We start from the raw sequence: 17749 nt of genomic DNA, 5'->3' as shown, positions 1-17749 counted from the left end.
TTAGACAACAAAATTGAAGAAAGGTAACAGAGCATAACTTTGAAATATACTTGACAGAGTGAAAAGAAGAAATAGACAAAATCACAATCAAAATGGGGGATTATTACCATATCTTTTTCAATAGCATGCAGACCAAACATACAAAAAACAGAGAAGAATACCTCAGATGTACAACAAGATAATCAGCGCATTTAACTAAATGACATATAGAGCAGTGCACCCAACAATGCAAGAGTTTACATTATTATAAATGCACTAGGAACATTTATCAAAATGACCATACAATAGGACAAAATCTTTCACTCTTTGAATTCATACAGAGTATTTACTCTGACCACAGTGGAATAAAATTAAGAATTAATAAGAAATATTACTGGCCACCTCTATTTGGGGAAATTCAGCAAGATCCTTCCAAAAACCACCTGAGTCTGGGAATAAATTTAAAACTTACAAAATATTGTGAAATAATGATAACAAAGATATGATAATAATGATAATAAACACAAAATAATGATATGATAATAAATTCTTTTAATGAAACTCAAGTAGTGCCTAAGGGAAATTTATACCCTGGATTTAGAGATGAGGAAAGACTGAAAGTGAAAAAAAGTAAGCTTCCAATTAAGAAACTAGATGAGAAAGTCTAAAGGATATAGAATGTTGGGGTTAATCTAAAAAGGAACAAAAATTAATGGAAAAGAAGGTAAGCATAAGGTAGAAAATATAGAAGAAAACCCTTTAAATGTGGCTCATTGAAGCTTGACTAACACTGAGCAATACTTAAGAAGAGCAGAGAGAAAATGAACTTAACAATACCAAGAATGAAAAGGGACATCACTATAAATCAAACAGATTTTTGGTAATAGTTCTGTGCTGTTGTTTGTTTTTTGGCTGTGCTGTTGCTCATGGGATCAGAGTTCCCAGGTCAGGGATTGAACCTGGACCCATGACAGTGAAAGCCCAGAGATTTAACCCCTGGATTACATAGTTTTATTAATACAATGTATACATTTAATGTGGATAAGTATACATAAAGTGTCAATTTCTCCACAGCCTTGCCAACACTTATGTGTCTTTAAAAAAAAAGAAAAAGCAAAAACAGTCATTCTGACATGTGTAAGATGATATCTCTTTGTGGTTTTAATTTACTTTTCCCTGATGATTGACAATGTCAAGCGTTTTTTCATATACCTATTGCCATTTGTATGTCTTTGTTAGAGAACTGTCTTTTCAAGCCCTTGGCCAATTTTTTAATTGAGTTATTAGGTTTTAAGTTTGTTGGTTTTTTTTTTTTCTCTTAAGTTGTGGGAGTTCCTTATTATTTTTGGAAATTAATACCTTATATAATTTGTGCTAGCTTGCTTTTTCACTCTGTTGATCTTTCATTTGGTTTGTGGAAGCTTTTAAGTTTGATATATTCCCACTTGTCTATTTTTGCTTTGTTGCCTGTACTTTTGATGTCATATCCATGAACTCATGAAACAATGTGCTTTTATTTTGTTATGGAGCTAAGATATCACATGTCTAAAATGTATTCCTATCTGGTGATCATGTTACACAATCACACATAGTAAAATAAATTCAGATAAATAAATAAATTTGAAATTAGGTTTTGAATATACTTCAGTGGAACTATAAAATTGTTTGCAGAAAATAAAACTTGATTCAATGTTATTTAGAGATAAAGAATGGAGTGTGAAACATTGCATTAAAGGCACAAGTCAAAAAAGTAAAACATTACAGATTTGATCACATAACCCCCCATACACATATACAACCTTAAAAATATATGGAAAATATGGGGAAAATGTTACAAAAATATTTAAGAAACACAGTAAGTGATGTTTGTTTATAAAGTGTTCCTATGAATAAATAAGGAATTTTGAAACATTCTAGAGAAAAATATTGTCATGAAAGATATCTTAAGACAGTAATATAGGAAAGAAGATAGTATTTTTGTATACAGTGTTTGTGATAGTCGCTCAGTCACGTCCAGCTCTTTGTGACCCCATGGAATTCTCCAGGTGAAAATACTGGAGTGGGTAGCCATTCCCTTCTCCAGGGGATCTTCCCAACCCAGGGATCAAACCGAGGTCTCCCGCATTGCAGGCAGATTCTTTACCAGCTGAGTCACAAGGGAAGCCCAAGAATACTGTTGTGAGTAGTTTATCCTTCTCCAGAGGATTTTCCAGACTCAGGAATCAAACCAGGGTCTCATGCATGGCAGGTGGATTCTTTACCAGTTGACCTACCAGGGAAGCTGTTCAGTTTAGGTTAGTTCAGCCGCTCAGTCGTGTCCGACTCTTTGCAACCCCATGAATCACAGCATGCCAGGCCTCCCTGTCCGTCACCAACTTCCAGAGTTCACCAATGTGGACAAAAAAAATATGATGCATTCTCTTACATCAAGACTATGAAGAAAATAATACTCTCTTTTAAAATTAAGTATTTATTTGGTTGGGCTGGGTCTTAGTTGCAGCATGCAAATTCTTACTTGTGGGATCATAACAAAGAAAAAAAGTGTAACTGCATGTGGTAATGGATATTACTGTATGTGTGGTGATGATTTACCAATATGTACAAATACATAAATATTATGTTGTACACTTAGAACTAATATAATGCTACGAGAATTACATCTTAATTTAAAATGTTAACAAACAAGGTTGGAATATGTGGATTAAATTAGCTTCATTCTTACCTCATTTAGGCTTCTCTGGTGGCTCAGACAGTAAAGAATCTGACTGCAGTGTGGGAGACCCAATTTTCATACCTGGGTCAGGATGATACCCTGGAGAAGGGAATGGCAACCCATTCCAGTATTCTTGCCTGGAGAATTCCACAGACAGAGGAGCCTGGCAGGCTACAGTCCATGTAGTCTCAAAGAGTCGGAAACGACTTAGCAACTAACATTTTCATTTAATGTCATTTTGTGGACCCAAATTAAACTCATCACTTAGATTTTAAAATACCAAATCTCACTGCATCCTACAGGGTTGGGACAGACACACAGAAACAGACAGTAAGTCACCTTCACACGAGATATAGGCTTCCTCCTTTGGAGAGCATGAAGTGTAATTCCAAGTGTCAGAAGGACACTGCCAGAGAGAGGTGTCAGTTTTCCGACAGCGGGTTCCATCCACCCACTGGGGTCTAGAACCTTCTCTAAGAGCAAGAGAAGAGTTGAGGGTTCCACTGTCCCCACAGCCAAGCTGTCTGCAGATCACGGACACAGTGATATCTTCCATGGGGTTGCGGCAGACACTGCCCCAGGTCCCGTTGTAGAAAACTTCCAGCCACCCAGCACACTGGTGATCCTCGCTCACCATCCTGAGGGCCAGGAACTCTAAGGTTGAAAGGGGAGGAGACAGGACACAGTGAAAACTTTGCAGGATGTTCTAGGTTTTCCTTTCTTCTAGAAATGGTGAACATTCATCTCTGACCTTGTTCAAGAGATACCCACTAGATGACAAGACTGACATCGCCTCCCTTTTAACTGACTTTGTCCATTTGTGTCTGTCCTTCTATTTCTACCACAATGGTGTAGTGGATATGAATTGAGAGGAAGACCAAACTGTGTGGGCACTATTCAGGGAGGGGCAGCTGAATGCTGCTTCCTGACAATATCTTTGAAGAGTATGTTAAAGGGATGTGATGTGGATATTAGGGAGATAGGGATAATAATTAATCCAAAAATGTCCATATCCCAATCTCTGTAACCTGTGACTATGTTGCTGTACCTGACAAGAGGGATTTACAGATGCGAATAAGGTAAGGACCTCGGGATGGTGAGTTTAAGCTAGAATATTGTATTAACAATGTGAGCTGATTCCTGCCACATCCTTAGACCCACTATCCTTAAATGTGCAATACTTTTATTAGCTCTGGTTAGAGAGAGAGAGAGATGTGACTCAGGATGATGGTTGGAGGCCTGCAGCATTGCTGGTCTGATAATGGATGAAGGGTGCTGTGAAGGAAAGGATGTAGGTGGTTTCAAGAAGTTTGAAAAGGCAAGAAACAGATTCCCCGCTAGAGCCACAAAAGTGATGCTGCCCTGCTGAAGCCTTGATCCCAGCCCAGTGAGATCCCTGCTGGACATCTAAGCTTGAGAAGAGTAAGGAAATGAATATATGTTATTTAAACCACTAATTGGTAAATTGTTAGGGAAGCAAATGGAGACTAGTACCGTGGGGTTAAAATTTTTGTATGTAACTGGAGAGAGAGCCCTGCTTTCAAGAAAAACTGTAAGAAACGGCTCTCAGGAAACACTGCTGAAAAGAAAGGACCAGATCGTCAGCTGTTGCAGGAGGAAGTGAAAGCACCTCGTCTTCACGTCTGCTGGAAAGACAGGCTCCATGGGAGGAAGCCTCCTTCTCTGGTCCTTTCGGCATCTCTCCATCGGGGCTCAGACCCCTGTCCTCCAGGTCCCCAACCCTCCCCCAGCCTGGGGACAGTGTGCAGCGCAGACCTGAGCAGATGACCCCCGCGTCCTGCTTGTGTCTGCAGTCATGCCGCCCCCAGCCCCGGGAAGGGCACCTCCACACGTGGGACTCCTTTCCTGTGCAATTCAGCTCGTCCAGCCAGATGGGCCCTGATCCCGCCCCGAAGTGAGCAGACCCTGTGGCATTGAGGGCTTCTCCACAGCCCAGCTGCCTGCACACCACGCGGGCATCGTCCAGGTCCCAGCCGTCATCACAGATGGTGCCCCAGGAGCCCTGGTCAAGGATCTCCACTCTCCCGGCGCAGGGACCGCCCCCGTCCACCAGGCGGAGCTGTCTGCTGTCTGAGGAGAGAGAAATGGGACAATGGCGCGGTGATCCCAGGGGTTGAGAAGGGTCTTTTGTCTTGTGGGACCCTCACCTGAGCAATAAGGGGCACTCTCCACTGAGGCCGCAGAGCCGGCTGGTTCTGACATAAAGTGGTTGCACTGAGGCAGCACCTGAGTCTGGTTTCCTAAAGAAACAACAATGATCGGAAGTCTGGAAGGGTTGAAGAACAGGAAACTGAATTAAGGGAAATAATGACCTCGTGATGGAGCCTAAGATGAAAGCAGTGACCCAGCAGTAAAGTTATCATGCTCTTAGTGTTCACCTTCTCCCTGGAGAGTACCACAATTTCTGTTTTAGCGCCAGTGTTCTTGTAAGAATGAGTTAAGTAAGTTGTTGTATTCCTAAATTTATCCCTGTGCTGTGATTAGCTGCTCAGGCATGTCCGGCTCTCTGCAACACCTTGGATTATAGCCCACCAGTCTCCTCTAACCATAGGATTTTTCAGTCAAGAATACTGGAGTGCGTTGCCATGCCCTCCTCCAGGGGATCTTCCCAACCCAGGGATCAAACCCAGGTCTTCCACACCACAGGCAGATTCTTTACCATCTGAGCCACAGGGAAGCTGAAATCTATCCCTCAGTAAAAGCAAATAACATTCTTTCTGAAAGAGTTCTACAATTTCTTCAATGTCTATCTTTAAAACAAACACTTGAATAAAATAGATCTCATTAAAAATGGAAAGGAAAAAGGAGACATTAGAAAGAATTCCCAGGGTTTTTAGCTGCTAGAATTACCTGACAGAGAATATAAATAGCCACAGTTAAAGTGCTTATGGAATTAATTGACAAAATGTGTATCTTTGCAGAGAAATGATAACAAAAACCAAATACTTCTAGAGCTGAAAAACTTGTTAGCTGCAATTAAGAACTTAAGAATAAGTGTAGCCACACATTAGCTCAGCATAAAGTAGAAACATCAAAATGCAAAATCAGAGGATATTCTTCAATTTAGAAATTCAGGCCACATAGCAAGAGTTCTGGTTATATTGTATAGCAGTTTTTCCAAAAATCCTTGGTTCAGTTCAGTTCAGTTGCTCAGCCATGTCCAACTCTTTGTGACCCAATTAATTGAAGCTTGCCAGGCTTCCCTGTTCATCACCAACTCCTGGAGTTTGCTCAAACTCATGTCCAACAAGTCGGTGATGGATGAGATGGACCATCTCATCCTCTGTGATCCCCTTCTTCTCTCACCCTCAATCTTTCCTAGTATCTTTTCCAATGAGTCAGTTCTTGGCATTCAGGCGGCCAGAGTACTGGAGCTTCAGCTTCAGTACCAGTCCTTCAAATGAATATTCAGGACTGATTTCCATTAGAATCCACTGGTTTGATCTCCTTGCATTCCAGGAGACTCTTAAGAGTCTTCTCCAACACAACAGTTCAAAAGCATCAAATCTTCAGAGCTCAACTTTCTTTATGGTCCAACTCTTACATCCATACATAACTACTGGAAAAATCACAGCTTTGACCAGATGGACCTTTGTCAGCAAAGTAATGTCTCTCTTTTTTAATATGTTGTCTAGATTGGTCATAGCTTTTCTTCCAAGGAGCAAGCATCATTTAATTTCATGGCTGCAGTCACCATCTGCAGTGATTTTGGAGCCCAAGAAAATAAAGTCTCTCACTCTTTCCATTGTTTCCCCATCTATTGCCATGGAGTGATGGGACCAGATGCCATGATCTTAGTTTTCTGAATGTTGGGTTTTAAGCCAGCGTTTTCACTCTCCTCTTTCACTTTCATCAAGAGGCTCTTCACTTCCTGTTAGCTTTCTGCCATCAGGGTGGTATCATTCGCATATTTGAGGTTATTGATATTTCTCCTGACAAACTTGATTCCAGCTTGTGCTGCATCCAGCCCAGCATTTTGCATGATGTACTCTGCATATAAGTTAAATAAGCACAGTGACAATATACAGCCGTGATGTACTCCTTTCCCAATTTGGAAACAGTCTGTTGTTCCATGTCCAATTCTAACTATTGCTTCTTGACCTGCATACAGATTTATCAGGAGGTAGGTAAGGTGATCTGGTATTCCCATTTCTTGAAGAATTTTCCACAGTTTGTTGTGACACACATAGTCAAAGTTTGGCGTAGTCAGTAATGCAGAAGTAGATGTTTTTCTGGAACTCTTTTGCTTTTTCTGTGATCCAACAGATGTTGGCAATTTCATCAGTATGAAAAGGCAAAACTTAGTAGTTGAAGAAAAAAATATGTACTTCATTTTGCTTATGACTTTGGGTCATTAATCAGGAAGAAACTCAGTTTGGTAGTCTTTCAGTGGGGTCTTTCAGTGCTGCAATTAGATGTCACTTGGAGCTGAAGTCATGTAAAGACGTGACTGAACTCTGGTTCTGTAAGGAAATTCCCAGAACTATTCTAAGGGTAAAGGAGCATCATGTCTTCAACTTAATTCAAAAAGAATTTACATATTTAAGAATAAATGGGGCAGAAGGGGAATCGAGAAGGAAAGACACTCACACACACACACACATTAAAGGAAAATATTGATACTAATATTTAGAAACCCACATAAATGTCATAAGGGCATTTTTATATTTATTCCAAACATTTTTATGTCTCAGCATAGATCAAACTTTGAAGAGTTAAAAGATGAAAACAAGTCAAAGAGAATTCATTGCCAGGACACTCACAAAAATACTCATAACATCAAAAATAAAATACCTAGGAGAAATCCTAGTAAAAGATGGGCAAAATCTCTGAGAGAAATTCAGGATCTAACTGAATGGGGGATGTATAATGTCAATGATTGGGAAAACTCAACATTGTCAGTGTTAATCATTCTCAAATTTCTATGTCTACTCTCAAATTTTTAAATCTAATCTCAATGAAAATACCCTTAAGCTTTTCTTTTGTGAAAATGACAAGCTAATTTCTAAATTCATACAAAATACAAGCAACCAAGAATGACCAACAAAGTTGGTAAGAAAAGCAACGATATTCGCTCGGGCCTGGTGTACTGGGAAGACTCAGAGGGATTGGGTAGAGAGGGAGGTGGGAGGGGGGATTGGGATGGGGAATACATGTAACTCCATGGCTGATTCATGTCAATGTATGACAAAACCCACTACAATATTGTAAAGTAATTAGCCTCCAACTAATAAAAATAAATGAAAAAGAAAAGAAAAGAAAAGAAAAGCAATGATGTTAGGAGAGTTAATGTAAAGTAACTCTTGGAAGTTAAAATTATTCCGACTTACTACGAAGTTTGAAACTCAGGGTGATGGTGAAGGACAGGGAAGCCTGGTGTGCTATAGTCGACGGGGTCACAAAGAGTCAGACTTGACTTAGCCATTGAACAACAACTACAAAGGTATGATAGTTAAGAATGCAGTATTGATGCCAGGATAAACAAATGATAACATGCAACAGAATAGAGAGTCTCAAATAGACAGACATTCTTGCCCTTCTGCTTATGATGAAGGCAGCACTGCAGTGGGGAAAAGAGTCTTCAGAAAAAGATTCTGAGTCAATTGGATATCCATATGAAACCTGACCCTTATCTTACACAGAAAGCAATCCCAGAAGGAATGCACAATAATATGCAAGAGAAAAATAATGTTTTTGTAAGATACTTTTAGAGAGTGTTTTTATGTTCTTGGAGTAGGCAAAATTCTTTTTTAAAGGATATAAGACGCATTAAATGTACAGAAAAAAGTCAGTAAATGTATTTATATAAGATTAAGAAATGAGTTCATCAAAGGACACCATTTGATTAAGAAAATGAAAATAAAAGACCAAGGGTTAAACATGGAAAATAAGTAATACATATTTGCATGCAAAGACATTGTCATGATAAGTTGTAGTATCATATAAATAACCCAGATTTATACTGTCAGTAGAAGGGATCAGTACATGGCCATGTGATCATTCAAAGCATACTCTACAGTAAAAAAAAAAAAAAAGTGCTACAATAAACAACATGATGTGTGAATCCCAAACATAATTTTGAGTCTACGAAATTAGATACAAAAGATGAAATATACTGCATCATTTTAAATAAAGTTCAAACATTGATAAAACTCTCTATGTTAGCAGAAATTAACTAAGTGATTTTCCCTTTAGAAGAGGGAAGACACAGTTACTAGGGACAATAGTGACTGTGGTGCTGGGGACAATGTCTTTGTCGATCTGGACTGGGGTTCATACTGAGGTCTATACTTACTGCTCCTACATTGTTTTCTATGATTTTATGTAAGCAGGATGTTGCTTAAAAATTTATTATTCAACTTCACACTTCTTGCCCTGGGCTGAAAAAGGAATGAACAATGAGAAGATCCATATTTCACCACAAAATATCTGACTTTGAAGCCCGTTTAACCTCACTCTCTGCTCTTGGGGACATTTCACTCCAGGGGCATCCTGAGTACCAGTAGCCCTTGTCGCTCTCTCTTACCTGAGCAGATCACAGAGGCCGTGTTGCCATGGGAACAGTCAGGCCCACCCAGGGCAGTCACAGGGCAACTCCACAGGAAGGACTCTGCCCCCGAGCAGTGAAATCGGGATGTTAAGATGTGATCTCCTCCTTCCACCAAGTGTGGTCGTCTGGGGGTGGAGATGGCGACTCCACAGCCGAGCTGACGACAGACAACATTGGCATTGGCCAGACTCCAGTGGGAGGCACAGGGCGCTCTCCATCGTCCAGAAATGTTCATCTCCACCTGCCCCTCACACTGAGAGGAGCCGTTTGTCATGAGTCGGACTTCTGAGTACTCTGGTAGAAGAAGATAGGATTTCAGCAAAATCTCATACTTTTCTTACCCCAACAGAGAGTGCAGGGAGGTTAGTCCTGACCTGCATCTCACCTGAACAGACAACCTGAGCAGCTCCACTGTGGTGACACGTGCCCCCTGGACAGGGCACTCTGGGGCAGACCCGGAGCTCAGGCTCCTCCCCCTCACACCTGAACTCTTCAGCCCAGACCCGGCCTTCTGACTCTCTGAAGGGCACGTGTCCCAGGACAGACACAGCCTTGCCGCATCCCAGCTCTGCACAGATGACCTGGGCAGTGGGGAGTGTGAAGTTCCCATCAGACACTGGGATCCAGGCTTCTCCAGAATGCACTTCTACTCGCCCTGAGCAGGGTCCGTCCCCTCCAGCCAGACGCACAAATCCTAAGAGGAAACAACAACAAAACCAGTGAGTGTTCGTGGTACTGACTTGGCAACGGAAACCACACCTCACAGGCAGTGGTGTGAAAGTTTTTCTTTTTAGGATTGGAGCATGCAGAGAGTCTTTGACAGTTATTGTCATAATTGAATTTTCGTGAGCAGGTTTCTGAAGAGAAATCCAGAAGGATTACAAGGTCAGTTTGGAATGGTTGAATCCTAAGAACATACACTTTGAGACTGGTTAGAAATGTGAATTCTTTGGTCTAGGAGCCTGGAAACTACAGAGCCCAATTCAGATCATTGGAATGACTGAATACTGGAAACATATTTTGGCATTGGTTGGAGAAATGAATTTCTCATTTAGCAGCCTAGGGCCTATATACAGATCCAAGGACACTGTATAGTATTCAGGCACTTAAACTTGAACGTAGAGATATGCAGAACAGAACCCACCCAGAGGGACATGGGTTATGAGATTAGAGACCTGGCATCCAGACAAGCTTAGAAAGCTTTCGTGGGACGTGTGGGGCTAATATTCTGACCAGTTTTCTCTCCCAGGAGCTAGTCCTCAAGTGACTTAGGTTAGGGAAAGTCCTGAGGCTGGATCCATGAGGGCATGCCAACCTGTAGGCGGGTGACAGCTCCATAGGAGAAATATGGACACTATCACTAATTCACATTTATGTCATCACATCTTGTCTTTCTGATACTTTTTCATGCCAAAAACTTCCATGAATTCCTTCAGCGACCTCAGCGGGAAAGAAAATGAGTTAAGAAAACCCAGAGAGTCATAGAGAGAGAGTCCCAGCCATCTCTCTTGAAACCCTAGGTTTTGTCAAAGAATCTGGGGGAGACTGTGCTCTCAGTGGGTGTGTACCGGACAGCTGAGTTTCCAGATCATCTCCTATTAATGGTTTTTCTTCTCAAACAGGACTCGTAGAAAATGCTAAGGGCTGATAATAAATGATTTTAATACTATCATTGTACTAATTCTAAGCACAGAAAAATGTGCATTCTTTTCAAGCACACATAGAATATTCTCCAGGCTAGCTTACAAATAAGTCTTAACAAATTCAAAAATATTAAAAATAATTTCAAGCAACTTTCATGACCATAATGGAATGGAACTAAAATTCAATAATGATCAGAAAACAAGAATTCATGAATATATAAAAATTAAACCACACACTCATATTTTAAGATTGTTTTCCTATTTCTGTAAAGAATGCTATTGGGATTTAGATAGGAATTGCATTAAATCTATAGATCACTTTGAGAAGTACAGGCATTTTTACAATATTGATTATTTCAGGCCAGAAACACAGAATGACTTTCCATTGATCATACTGTCTTTAATTTCTTTCATGAATGTTTTACAATTCTAAAAGAAGATGGCATGTTGCCAAAAAGGAGGAAGAAGAAGGAGGAGGAAGAAGTGACCAAACAAGCCATAATTTGGAGCCTCAATTTGAAAAAGTCTCAATATGGATAAGACATGTAAATATTTGTGGGAAACACTTGTTGAATAGCTTGTCAGCATATTACATCACCCTCTGCTCCTCTCATCTACTACCTAAGCTGCTATCCTTTCTCATTTCTCCCACTTTAGACAAGCAAACACCCTTTTAAAAGACACAGATGGATGGAAAAGAAAATCAGAAAGGGTAGCTACTGCTGAAGGAGGAGGATGTAGGTGGGGCATATGGCAGGCAAGGTGGGATCAAGGAAGTTTTGAAATTAAAGGAGGAAACCAAAATAAAAGTTCATCGTTTGGTCATCAAAGGAACACATTTTGAACTGAATGAAGATAACCCAATGAAAAAAACTTTATTTAATTCATCAAGGATAATTCCCTGATTTCTGGGTGTGTTCTGATTGTTTATTTCTAAAGTTCTTCCTGGTAAAGGACTGTTTAGTGATGCCCAACATCCAACCAAAAAATTATTAGAATTTCCAAAAGAGAGAAATTTAACCCATAACACATTTTTAACAAGCAATCATTTAAAGTAGGTTCAGAAATTGCAGAAATGATTGAATTGGCTGAACAGCTCCTTAAACTCCTGATATCAATATGCTTAATGAAGCATAAAAATAAACAGGGAGAAAAACTAGGAAAAATAGACAAATGAGATTTCTGAAACTGAATAATATAGTATTGGGATGAACAATTATTTGGATTAATTACACAAGAGACTAGACATTGCAGAATAAAAGAATTGGGAAGTGAAACACAGCAGTAGAGACTATCTAAACTGAACCAAAGAGAGTAAAAAGGCAGAAAAATACGAATGGAAACTCGATGGCATGTGGGATAATATCAAAATATATAAAATATGTGTATTTGGAGATTCAGAATAAGGGATGTGCAGGAAAATGTTAAGAAAAGATGAATGAAATTTTCCTAAAGTTATTGAAAACTGTAAACCCACTCACCCAAAAAGCTAAACAAAACCCAAACAAGATAATGAAACCATTCTCAGAAAACTTGACAATGTAATTACTGAAATTCAACAAACTAAACAAAAATATCTTAAGAGCAGCCAGGAAAGTTTGACACATTATATACAGGAAACAAAAGGATAAGTATTATTTACCGACTTTGTTGGAGGCAATAAAAGTCAGATAACAATGTAAAAACATGTAAAGTATTGGGGTTGGGCATTTGTTAACCTAGAATTTAATAACCTGTGAAAATACTTTTCAAAACTGAGTGAAAATTCAAAATGATTTCAGGTCAATGAAAGATGATAGACTTGGAGGCCACCAGACACACACTACACAAAACTGTCTCAGAAAGTTCTTCAAGTTAAAGGGAGATGACAGCAGAAGAGAACAGGGATCCTCTCAAAGCTGTAGAGACTGTGCTAAATGCTGATTCTCTATTAGAAGATTTAAGGCAAAAGTACTAGCAAAAAACTATAAGATTCATAATAAATTTATAAGTAGAATGTATGACAATGATAGCACTAATGACAAGAACAGGAAAGTGGAAGAAAAGTACAGTGACTGACATTGCATGCTGTGATATAATATCACTTCAAGGTAAAATGTAACTAAAGATTAATAATTCAACACTGGGCTTCCCAGGTGGTTCAGTGCTGAAGACTCCACCTGCCAATGCAGAAGACATGGGATCGATCTGTGGTCTAGGAAGGTCCCACATACCACGGAGCAACTAAGCCCGTGCACCACAACTAGTGAGCCTGTGCTCTAGAGCCCAGGGGCCACGACTACTGAAGCTTGTGCGCCATAGAGCCTGTGCTCCAAAACAGGAGAGGCCACCGCAATGGGAACCTCGTGCACTGCAGCTAGACAGTAGCCTCTGATCTCCGCAGCTAGAGAAAAGCCCATGCAGCAATGAAGACCCAGCACAGCAAAAAATAAGAACTATTTTAAAAATTAAAAGCAGTTAAACATTACAATCACCTAAAAATCTGATACGATTAATAAACCAATCGAGTATTTAAACTAAAATGATAAAATATACTAGAAGATTAAAATAAGAACAAAGATATGACAAATAGCAGGCAAGTACATTTAAACTCAATTACATCAATAATTATATTAAATGTAAATCATTTAAGTACTCCAAATAAAAAACAAAATAATCAGACTAGATAAAATGGGAAAACATAGCATACTGTCTACAAACATATATATGTTTAAATATAAACACAGAAACATACTAAAGAGGTAAAAATTACATACCATGAAAACACAAATCAGAGAAAACTGTATATAATATCTAAATTAATATCATACAAAGTCAGACTATAAGACAAAGAGTGCATTCAGACAGAAAGAAACATTTATGATAATAAAATACAAAATAAATTATATAGTATCAAAACTGGTGGGTTAAAAATAAAGTGATGCTTAGAAGAAAATTTAGAACCTTGACATTTCCTTGATGATTATATTAGAATAAAAATAGAAACAGAAGGAAATGATCCAAGACTCCACCTCAAGAATCTACAAAAGCAACAGCAATCATAACTGAAAAAGAGGAATGAAAACTGAGTATAGAAATCAATTAAGAAGAAAGAAAATATTCAATCAAGAAAATCAATAGAGTCCATGAATGATTCTCTTAAAAAGAACATTAACACTGATAATCTTCTAGCAAAACCAATTAAGAAAAAAGAGGGAACACATTAACGGCACCAATAACAAAAGGAGGAATATTATTGTAGATTTTCCCAACATCTAAAGATATGAGATATGAACCAGTGTTACTAATTTCAAACTTTTTTGTAAAATGGGCCCAGTCCTTGAAAACACATTACTTGTGAAACACAACTCATGAAAATCTGATACAAAAAAAAAAAGAGAAAAATATGAGTAAACATATTTGCTAAACAGAATCCACATTACAAAAATTTTCCACTAAGAAAACTGCCAGCTACAAATGCTAACACTTCCACAGAGCTCAGAAATGACTCCCATAAGATAAAGGAAAAGAGGGAGGGAAGGAATGAGGGCAGGAAGGAAGTGTCACACAGAGGCTGTGGTGAACCTATGAATTAACCTGCATCTTTCCAACCCTCCCCTCCTGCAATCCTTGCGTCTTCATCCCTTCACCATTTTGCACTTCAGTACTGTAGTCCTTGGTGGCTCAGAAGATAATCAAGACTCTGACTGCAATGCAGGAGACCCAAGTTTGATCCCTGGGTGAGGAAGATCCCCTAGAGAAAGAAATGGCAACCCACTCCAGTATTTTTGCCTGGAGAATCATATGACCCATGGGGTTGCAAAGAGTAGGACAGGACTGAAGCAACTTGGAACACTTGCACCACAATCCTTCACAATTTGTGTGTCCCTTTCCAATTCTTCCTCCTGAAGCCCATGAAATCTCATTATTTCAAACAAGCTTCTCTACATTCTTCTCGGGTCATTGTTTCTACTCTAGATTTCTCCTAAACATGGTACTTCACTTCCAACAATCCACTACTGAGGCTGAAATTTCTCTTCCATACCTGACTCCTAAGGTTGAGCAGAAGAAACTCCAAGAGTTCAATTTTGATTAAGATAATGAAAAGACATGCTATTCTAACCTTATCTCTGCTACATCACTACCACCTTGACTTATCTTCGCATCATTAAAACATGTTTGAAAATACGGAAAAGACAGACCAAGGGGAGGAAACTAGTGACAAAAAGAGAAATAGAAGGAACCTGGAACAAGTCATAAAAATGTGAGAGCTTAAATAAGAGCCACCTCATGTGAAGAGTTGACTCATTGGAAAAGACCCTGATGCTGGGAGGGATTGGGGGCAGGAGGAGAAGGGGATGACAGAGGGTGAGATGGCTGGATGGCATCACCAACTCGGTGGACATGTGTTTGAGTAAATTCCGGGAGTTTGTGATTGACAGGGAGGCCTGGTGTGCTGCGATTCATGGGGTCACAAAGAGTCGGACACGACTGAGTGGCTGAAGTGAACTGAACTGACTGAAGTTAGAGCAATGGTAGTCAGGGAGTACAAACCACAATCAGTGTTTAAATATCAGAGCACTTTCCAATTCTCTACTTTTAAGTGTATCCTAACTGGAATTAATATCAAGACATCAGTATTCTTAGGAGGTAACATTGGGAGTTCTAATTCCACACCAAGTTCCAACATCACACACTCCATTTTCATCCAGATGCTGATTTATCAAAATAAGGTAGAGACACCTGTAGTGTCTCCACAAATGTATCTGCAGTTGGAACCATGATTAGGACATTGTGACAATGAGGAAGGTTACTTGAGATGCCAGAAAACAGGTTTGTTTAAAATAAAAGTTTCTGACTAAAATTCAAATGCACCTTGAAAATAATTATTTTTAATAAGAATAATAAAGACAATGGAAGAAAACGTTCTGAAGAGATGGATAGGTTTATGACATAAGTGCTGTAATGGTTTCACAAAGCATACTTATCAGGCAGTCTTGTATGTCAGTCATACCTCAATAAAGTACTTTTTAAAAAGGAAAAGAATTGTCTTCTTAAGGGCCTCAAGGAGAATCATCAAAGATCTGCTGAAGGTGAGATTAGAAAAGATCACTTTTCCAATGATCTTCCTTAACATAAACACCCAAGAGCTATTTGGTTGTGGCTGCAAAGGGCCTACTGCAGGTGTCCTCAGGGATCCCCTGTCCCACCATCTCATTAGATGGGATGATACCATCCTAAGAGCAGCCTTCTACCTTAGGGAATTCACTGTGATATCTAGCAATATCTTCCTCCAGTCCAGGTGTTCTGCTGTGATTAATAACCTGGACATCAAATCCACCATTGTGATCACAACTAGAAGCATCACTGTCAAATACTGTGAGCACCCACTCACGTCCTAGTTTCACTGCTGTCTTTACTGCATCCACCTTGGCATAGGTCAAATATACTTAGATAGCACTGAGCACATCTTAGGAGTCACTTCAGGTCCTCTTAGGTTCAATTCAGTTCAGTTCAGTTCAGTCACTCAGTTATGTCTGACTCTTTGCAACCACATGGATTGCAGCACACCAGGCCCCCCTGTCCATCAGCAACTCCCAGAGTTTACTTTAACTCATGTCCATTCAGTTGGTGATGCCATCCAACCATCTCATTCTCTGTTTCCCCTTCTCCTGCCTTCAATCTTTCCAACATCAGGGTCTTTTCAAATGAGTCAGTTCTTCGCATAAGATGGCCAAAGTATTGGAGTTTCAGCTTCAGCATCAGTCCTTCCAATGAATGTTCAGGACGGATTTCCTTTAGGATGGACACGTTGGAGCTCCTTGCTGTCCAAAAAACTCTCAAGAGTCTTTTCCAACAGTACAGTTCAAAAGCATCAATTCTTCGGTGTTCAGCTTTCTTTATAGTCCAACTCTCACATCCATACAGGACTACTGGAGAAACCACAGCTGTGACTAGATGGGTCTTTGTTGACAAAGAAATGTCTCTGCTTTTTAATATGCTCTCTAGGTTGGTCATAGCTTTTCTTCCAAGGAGCAAGTGTCTTTTAATTTCATGGCTGCAGTCACCATCTGCAGCGATTTTGCAGTTTAAAAAAAAAGTCTGTCACTATTTCCACTGTTACCCAATCTATTTGCTAGGAAGAGATTGGGCCAGATGCTATGATCTTAGTTTCTGAATGTTGATTTTTAAGCTAACTTTTTCACTTTCCTCTTTCACTATTGTCAAGAGGCTCTTTAGTTCGTCACTTTCTGCTATAACTGTGACGTCATCTGCATATCTGAGGTTATTGATATTTCTCCTGGCAATCTTGATTCCAATGTGTGCTTCATTCAGTCCAACACTTATCATGATGTACTCTGCATATAAGTTAAATAAGCAGGATGACAATATCCAGCCTTGACTTACTCCTTCCCCCATTTGGAACCAGTCTTCTGTTCCATGTCCGGTTCTAACTGTTGCTTCTTGACTTGCATACAGATTTCTCAGGAGGAAGGTCAGATGGTCTGGTATTCCCATCTCTTGAAGAATTTTCCAGTTTGTTGTGATCCACACAGTTAAAGGCTTTGGCATAGTCAATAAAGTAGAAGTAGATGTTTTTCTCAAACTCTCCTACCTTTTCAATGAACTAACGGATGTTGGCAATTTGATCTCTGGTTCTTCTGCCTTTTTAAATCCAGCTTAAACATCTGGAAGTTCATAGTTCATGGACCACAGCCTTGTCTAACTCAATGAAACTATGAGCCATGCCATGTAGGGTCACCCAAGACAGACGGGTCTTAGTGGAGAATTCTGACAAGATGTGGTCCACTGGAGAAGGAAAGGCAAACCACTTCAGTATTCTTGCCTTGAGAACCCCATGAA

General features: G+C 39.5%; 1 protein-coding gene across 1 annotated transcript in view; it reads left to right on the top strand.

Moving 5' to 3' along the window:
- The window catches only part of LOC122423345 (antigen WC1.1-like), a 246079-nt gene that overhangs the window by 42684 nt on the left and 185646 nt on the right, over nt 1-17749 (top strand). Inside the window, 1 exon segment of the mRNA XM_043440300.1 lies at nt 9464-9482. Coding sequence (XP_043296235.1) covers nt 9464-9482 — 19 coding nt within the window.

This window comes from Cervus canadensis, chromosome 21, assembly GCF_019320065.1.
Source record: "Cervus canadensis isolate Bull #8, Minnesota chromosome 21, ASM1932006v1, whole genome shotgun sequence".
NCBI lineage: Eukaryota > Metazoa > Chordata > Mammalia > Artiodactyla > Cervidae > Cervus > Cervus canadensis.
Note: the sequence above shows the minus strand (reverse complement) of the source record. Positions and strands in the feature narration are given on the sequence as shown.